Source organism: Hipposideros armiger, unplaced genomic scaffold (assembly GCF_001890085.2).
Source record: "Hipposideros armiger isolate ML-2016 unplaced genomic scaffold, ASM189008v1 scaffold_524, whole genome shotgun sequence".
Taxonomy (NCBI): domain Eukaryota; kingdom Metazoa; phylum Chordata; class Mammalia; order Chiroptera; family Hipposideridae; genus Hipposideros; species Hipposideros armiger.
The window spans coordinates 1,297,505-1,305,451 of NW_017731874.1; the positions used below are offsets into that span (position 1 = coordinate 1,297,505).

Here is a 7,947-nt window from a genome sequence, read left to right on the forward strand (position 1 = left end):
ATTTGTCTTTACAGCTTATGCCTCATATTTTTACACACTGTATTCCACCAAGTTGCAATTATATGATACTGGTAGCGACTTCAGGAGACACAGGGAGTGCCGTCTTAAATGGTTTTAGCCATCTTAGTAAAAATGACAAGCAAAGAATAGCTGTGGCCACATTTTTCCCTGAAAATGGAGTAAGTGATTTTCAAAAAGCACAGATAATTGGCAGTCAGGAAGAAAATGGATGGGCAGTAGGTGTCAAGTCAGATTTTGATTTTTGCCAGACAGCTATAAAAAGAATTTTTAAAGATTCTGATTTCACTGGCTTTCTTACTGTGGAATATGGAACAATCTTAAGTTCAGCTAATTCCATAAACTGGGGCCGGCTGCTTCCCCAAGTAGTTTATCATGCTTCTGCATATCTTGATCTTGTTAGCCAAGGATTTATTTCTTTTGGAAGCCCAGTGGATGTCTGTATTCCCACAGGAAACTTTGGTAACATTTTAGCAGCGGTGTACGCCAAAATGATGGGAATCCCTATTCGGAAATTTATTTGTGCCTCTAATCAGAACCATGTTTTGACTGATTTTATAAAAACAGGACATTATGATCTAAGGGAAAGAAAATTAGCACAGACCTTTTCACCAGCAATAGATATTCTCAAATCTTCAAACCTGGAACGACATTTACACTTGCTAGCTAATAAAGATGGACAGTTAATGACAAAATTATTTAACCAATTAGAAGAGCAGCATCACTTCCAGATAGAAAAGATTCTAGTTGAGAAACTTCAGCAGGATTTTGTAGCCGACTGGTGCTCTGAGGAAGAGTGCCTTGCAGCTATTCACTCCACCTACAATACTTCAGGGTATATTTTGGATCCACACACTGCTGTTGCAAAAGTGGTTGCAGACAGAATGCAAGACAAAACTTGCCCAGTGATTGTCTCATCTACAGCTCATTACTCAAAGTTTGCACCTGCTATCATGCAGGCTTTAAAGATTAAAGAAATCAACCAAACTTCATCAAGTCAGCTTTATTTATTGAGTTCATACAATGCATTACCTCCACTACACAAGGCTTTATTAGAGAAAACAAAACAAGAGAAGATGGAGTACCAGGTCTGTGCAGCTGATGTGAATGTCCTGAAGAGTCACGTGGAAAAACTAATACAAAATCAATTCATATAAAAGTTTTCTGAGTAAAATATTTCTTTTCTGGTAATAAGCATGCAATAATAAATCACAAACATTGATTTGGAGTACAATAGCATTTTTTAATGTAAATATATATGTCTATGCAGGTTATTATCTTTTGGAATTTCAAAAGCCTAATCTCTAGGACTGAACATTGAACATGCTCCTTGGACCCTTAATCCAGAAGTGACAAAAAGGTAGCATAGTGCATGGACCCTTGTGCTATTGTGCTGTGCTTTGTACTCATGAGGAATATATCAGTTTCCACTTCCTCACCCCCATTTTAAGTGGACCCAAATGTCTGGTATTCAATTTGGCAATTAAATATTTAAGTACAGTTAAGTACTACATGTGTAACCGTTACTAGCTGTCTCCTGATGAGAAAGATCATTTACCACTCCAATGGCTAACTTGTATGGAGGAAGTAGTAAGCTCATCTTTTAAGACAGACCAGTGTTTTCAACTCTACTTAAACTCCATTTTGGCTACAATTATGTGTATCCTACACCATCCAAATTGGATAAATGCTCTATCCTTCTCTCTCTTATGGATGTTTATAGCTGGACTGATATAGTTTGAACATAAGACACACGATTTAAATCCAGGATGTAATAATCAATAGAACTATGTAGTAGTGGATTCTGAAATATAAAATTATTTCAAGAGAAGTTTTCTAAAATTCAGATTATTTGAATAGTCTTAATAGAAGTATGTTTATAGTTATAGGTAGCAGTTGTCCTGTATTATTTGGAGTCCATTCCTCTATAATCTGTCCATTGTCTCTCTCCAATGAACAGTCTTTTTTAACAAATAAAACCACACATGATTGATGCACATATTTATTTTTTCTTTGTAGTAACAATACATTTTAAACATACATTTATGAATTTACTGGATGTTTTATTTCTGAATTAAAGATTGTCACTAAAAGGATATGTTAGTGTAATGGACTACTCTCAACCACAAGATGGCATTCCTAACATAATTTGTCTTTGCTGAGAACATTCTATTTTATTTTCTGGGATAACTACCTCCAGGAGAAAACATTTAAAATTATAAAGAAAAATTTAATAGTTTAATGAGCAGGAATGATTTGTTTAAAATTTTAAACTAATTATGTGTTCACATTGGCTCTCTCACTTAGCTTCTAAAATATAAGTTTTAGATGGCCATGTGGAGAGGCAACAAGAGGGCAGCCATCTGCCAACCAAGGAGAGAAGCCTCAGAAGAACCTATCCTGGCTATGAGAAAATAAATTTCTGTTATTTAGAAAAATAGATATAAAGTAAGTTCTAAAGTCAAAAATTGAAAAACAGGAGCAGTTATAATAAAACAATGGAGGATTCAAAATTCACTTATTCATGTATGTCTTATTTGCTTTTAAGGATATTTGTGTCAGTAGATGACATATTTAGAAATGTTCACTGTGTGTATGAGAATACACTTTCTGAAAGAGGGAGAAACTTAAAAAAAAAGACAATTTCTGCTCTCAAGAACTGTAGTTAAGGAGACAATACATAAAACTTAAATCATGTACAACACAAAAGAGCTATTGCAAGACAGTCCATGAGTGAAAAAGGACTGATACAGTCAAGTATTGCAAGACTTAAAAGGAAAAGATTACCGTGGAATAGTCAGGAAAGATTTCAGAGGACTTAGAACCTGAGGTGAGTTTTGAAGGATGGGAAGATTTTTCTAGCTGAAAAAGAAGGGGAAATACATTCTAGGTAGAGAAAAGGGAAATAGGGAAGTTGAAATGTCCAGGAGAACACCTGCATTTGTCTATGGCCAACTTGTTCTCTCACAGTCCAAAACTGTTATCGTGTGCTTCCACTTTTTCTCAAAACCAACCCCAGTCCTTCCCTCTCAGCTAATAACCTCGCCTCACTCAAGAGGAACAGCTATCAGATGTGACATACATTGACTCCCATCACAAAATGTATAAATCTGCTGTACCCATTTCTGTGCTTTCCTATTTCCCTTTGATTAAATTAGGTAGCATTTCTCCTCATTTCAAAGGCTAACCTCCTCAGGTTACCTTGAACTCTGTCCTTCAGAGTACTCAAGTAACTTGTTTCATCCCCTCTCCTGTTTCAGCTTTCCTCTAATGGAGCCTTTGTGTGCCCTTCAGATGTTCTCTCTTCATATCTTAAAAAGCAGAAAAGCAAAGCAAACTCTAAATATCCACAATTCCCCCCCATCTACTCTTTTATTTCTTTATGCTTCAATCAAGATCAAGCCTCTTTAAAAAGTGTTGTCTACATATATGGCCTCCATTTTCTCCAGTGTGTCAAATACATGTACAGTTTATGGATGAATAGTAAATACCCATGTATTCATCACCTCTCTTTAAGAGTAGAACATTACTCATACCTTTGATACCCACTGTGACTCCTTGGATTACATTCACTCTCTTCCCCAGAGGTACCACTATCCTAAGTTTTCTGTTTGTCATTCTCTTGTTTGTATTTATAGTTTTGCACTTCTTAATTTTGCCACTTTTTGAATATTATGTAAATGCAATCATACTGTATGTATACTTCCATCACCTTCTTTTGCCAAAAAACTTTAAAATTCATCCATGCAGATGAGTGAAGCCACAGTTCATTAATTAATTTTTATTACTATATAATATTCTATTGTGGGAACACCACAATCTATCCATTTACCAGTTAGTGGACATTTAGATTGCCCAGTTTTTATCTGTTTTCGTATTCAAAAGGTATACTGTTTTTTGAAGGCTATTGAATATAGACTTCAAAATATTTGTGACTAATGACATGTAAAAATAGATTTCATCCCTTGGCATTATTAAAATAAATATTTATATTTTATGAGATGAAAAATTGGTATTGATTTTCAGCCTATGGCTATAATTTCTCGTTTTCACTATCTTTGACATTATTTTATAATGTCAAATATAGTGAATTTGTAAGATTTCTGAGAAGAAATGGAATTTTTAAATTACTTGTTAATGGAAATTGTAAAATATGTTTCCATCAAAATAGAGTTTAGAAGGTGATAAATTGTTTTGTATGAGGTTTTCATTAACTTTAATAGCAATTCACTTATGGCAAATACTGTTTCAATCTATTAAATAACATAAACATTTTATAATTAAGACTAAAGCTAATAAATTTTTATTTATTTATTTATTTATTTTTAAGATTTTTATTGGGGAATTGGGGGGATGGGAACAGCGTTGAGGAATAGGGGAAGGGGAACAGACAAGTTGCTGTCGTTTTGTTCTTCAGTCTAGTTGTGGAGGACGTTGCTTCACTGGCCCAAGTTGGCACCATCATTGCACTNTCTCTCTCCGTTTTTGAAAATTGTTTTTCTAGGAAGCTGTTTTATTCCGTTCTCAACCCACTTGGTCTTTCATAAGCTTGTTTATACACGTTATGACTGCTGAGAGACACTCCTTTAAAAGCTTTTGCCATCCCGAGTCTCTAAGAGACATTGTGGCAAGATGATTTGGGAAGGAAGGTAGATGGTTCTGAACCAACTGCACAGTGGCCACTCTGCCCAATGGGAATGACGATGCTTGACGATGGGAGAGGACACCAGATGCTTGAAGATGGCAGCCCGGGTGCTCCTGTGGAGGGATTAAAACGGCATGGTGGCTTGGTTAACTTTTTAGTTCTGAGAAGGCTGTGCGGAATGTGTATGTCCTTATCATTTGGGGCTCTTAGTGAATTTCATTAGATAAGTATAAATCAATTTTTTTCTTATCCAGTTGATGTGGTTTTAATTTTTTTATACCAGACGTTTAGCAAATAGTTTATTTCAGATCAGTGACACCTTTGGGGATGATTCTCCTTCACATCAGATTTTCTATTCAGAACACAATTTTGCCCTTTTTTGTTTCCCCTTNGTTTTTGTCTCAACCAGGAATATGAATAAAATCTAGTATGAAACATTTATATGGGCCCTATCTGTGTACTCTAGCCACTAAAACCAGTTTTATCTCTTTGAAACTTTAAAAACAAATAGGTTCCTTCAAAGTCAAAGTTAGAATAAGCTCCTCTGATTAAAAAAAATAAAGCCAAGCAAGTATCTTAGAACAGTATGTTAGAATAGTCACAAAGCATTTCAGAGGACATAGAACCTGAGGTGAGTCAAAGACAATAAATCAAATTGTATAGCAATCAAGTTGTATAATGTATAGCAATACTCGGATCAATTGGCAATATTTTGACCAGAGCCCTAAATTCAAAAGTTGACCTATACAAGAATGCAATTAATCGTTAGTTATTTTTCTTTTAAAACTGTTTCTTTCTGATTTCTTATTACTTTTTTCATCCTACTGGTAATAACTATCTTGAAAAGTCACTGCACTGAAATTACATGTGCAGATGTGGCATTACTTTTTAGGTGATCCTCATAGACTTTATTGAGATTTTAGTGGTCCATAAAATGCTAATGGCAAGTTACATTTCATTTATAAATATCAGGGGACTTTATAATTCTAAATGAATTCACAACAGATTGTTTTAAATTTTCATATTTGGTGAATGAGTTCTAAAATTAATACCATCTAACAATGAAAAACAAATGATTTATTACTGTTCCTATGAGTTTGATTACTCTAGAAACCTCATATAAATGGAATCATACAGTATTTGTCTTTTTGTGAATGGCTTATTTTACTTAGCATATTGTCCTCAAGTTTCCTTCCATGTCATAACACACTTTGTTTATCCATTCATTCATTGATGGTCATTTGGGTTGCCGCCACATTTTGGCTATTGTAGATAATGTTGCTATAAATTTGGGTGTACAAATATTTCCTCAAGGTCCTGCTTTCAATTCTTTTGAATATGCACCCAAAAGTGGAGTTGCTGGATCTTATCATAATTCTGTTTTCAACTTCTTGAGAACCCACCATACTGGTTTCCATAGCAGCTGCACCATTTTGTGTTCCCACCAGTGAAAATTTGAATATTTTTAACTTGTGTTTTAAAAAACAAAATTATAGATATGCCTAGTTTGAAAAGTCAAGTTTTAAAAAGCTAAAATGAATCAGTAGAATCCTATATGTACATCTTTCTATACTCACTCCCCAGAGGTAACCACTTTCAAATCAGCTATTTACTCTGGCACTTTTCCTCCTTATTTCATGAGAACATACTTAACTGCTACTCTGAAGTTTAGCTTTATACATTATCTGTTTACATTCTTATATGAAAGATAACTAGTTCTACTGCCTCTGTTCTGCCCCACTACCCACTCATTTCCTTACATTCTATCATCCCAATACAGATATGTTATCATTTTGGATTAGACCAATATTAGTGTTTGCATTATTATGACTAAATATTATCCATGGCTTAGTTATATTGTATACTATAAGTTTTTTTATTTTTGGAATTCATAATTGTGTTTATTCCATTTGCTTACCTTTATACATATGTAACAAATTCATCTCCAAACTTTCTACCAGTTGCACAGATTTCAATTAAAATTAAATTCATTAGATAATGGGAGGCTTCCAGTCAAGATGCTGGAGTAGACAAACACTGTGCTGTCCTCTCATGACCACATCAAAATTACAACTAAACTGCAGAACAACTTCATTAAGAACTGCCTGAAGTCTAGTTGAACAGAAGACCTATAACTAAGTATAGTTATGAAGAAGCCACATTGAGAATTGTAGGAGGGGCAGAGATGTGAAATGGGTTCGTCCCACACCCACATGTGACTGTTAAAAGTTGGGAGGTTTATCTTGGCTGTGGAGGTCCTGCCATGAGGAGTGAGGCATCCCAGCCCCACACCAGGTTTCCCAGCCTTGGATTCCAGTACCAGGAAGAGAAATTCCCACAACTTCTGGCTATGAAAACCAGTGAAGAATGTTACTGAGTGAGATGGAAGCCTGTTGGAGTCCCAGGTATTCCTCCTAAAGGGCCCACACATGGAATTACTCACTGACAGATTCACTTGCTTTGAGCTCCAGTATCCTGGCAGCTGCTTAAAAGATTCCAGATACATACAGGGAAATCTATATTGTCTGGCTTCAGAGTAAGGGCTGTAGGGGCAGTTTTTTTCCAGACAGAAGTGCTGGCAGAACCATTGTTCTTTTGTTGAGACTCCCCCCCCAACCCCAACGCCTTCCTAGCATGCGGACTTAGGTGAGCACCATATCTGAATCTCTATCAAAACTGATTAACACTATTCACCCTGCCCTGGTGATTCCTTGACACCCTGCCTCACCCAAATTGTGAGCCCCCTCAAGCAGCTTCCAGTGGCTTTTCCATACAAATGGCCTGTCTTGGCTCATGCTTCCAACTTTCCTAAAATTTCTCAAAGGTTCACAAATCCAAAACAAGCAGCATTTTGCCTCAGCATGTATTGCACCTCTTGCTAAACAGCCCCAGCCCGGCACTAGCAGCAACAGGCCTCAGTTCCCAGCTTAGCCTCTCCCAGGCAGCTCCAAGCTCAGCACAAGTGACAACCATCTGTAGCTCATACCAAATTACCTCGGTCAGGGCAAAGGCAGTGGCTGACCTTGGCCTGCAACAGAGTCCCTCCCAAAAAGCCTGAAAACAAAAATACTCAGTGTCCAGCTTCAGACCACACCAGAGCACCAAACAACCACCTCCACAAGTGACACACCCAAAGGGCAGACTAACAGGCAGTAGAGCCATACTCAAACAAATCATGCTTTATGGGGTCATCTGCACAACAGCTCCCCCACTGTAGTCACAGCCAGTCTTCACAACCAATCAGCCCGAAGGTCAAGCTCTCTCTCCCACTGATGTGCAAACAA

The 7,947-nt window shown here is 36.5% G+C and overlaps 1 protein-coding gene across 1 annotated transcript in view; it reads left to right on the forward strand.

The window, feature by feature from the left end:
- The window catches only part of THNSL1 (threonine synthase like 1), a 10,883-nt gene extending 8,872 nt beyond the window's left edge, over positions 1–2,011 (forward strand). Inside the window, exon 4 of the mRNA XM_019668314.1 lies at positions 4–2,011. Coding sequence (XP_019523859.1) covers positions 4–1,175 — 1,172 coding nt within the window. The 3' untranslated portion in view covers positions 1,176–2,011. The remainder of the gene's footprint in view (positions 1–3) is intronic.
- The last annotated feature ends 5,936 nt before the right edge of the window (positions 2,012–7,947 follow it).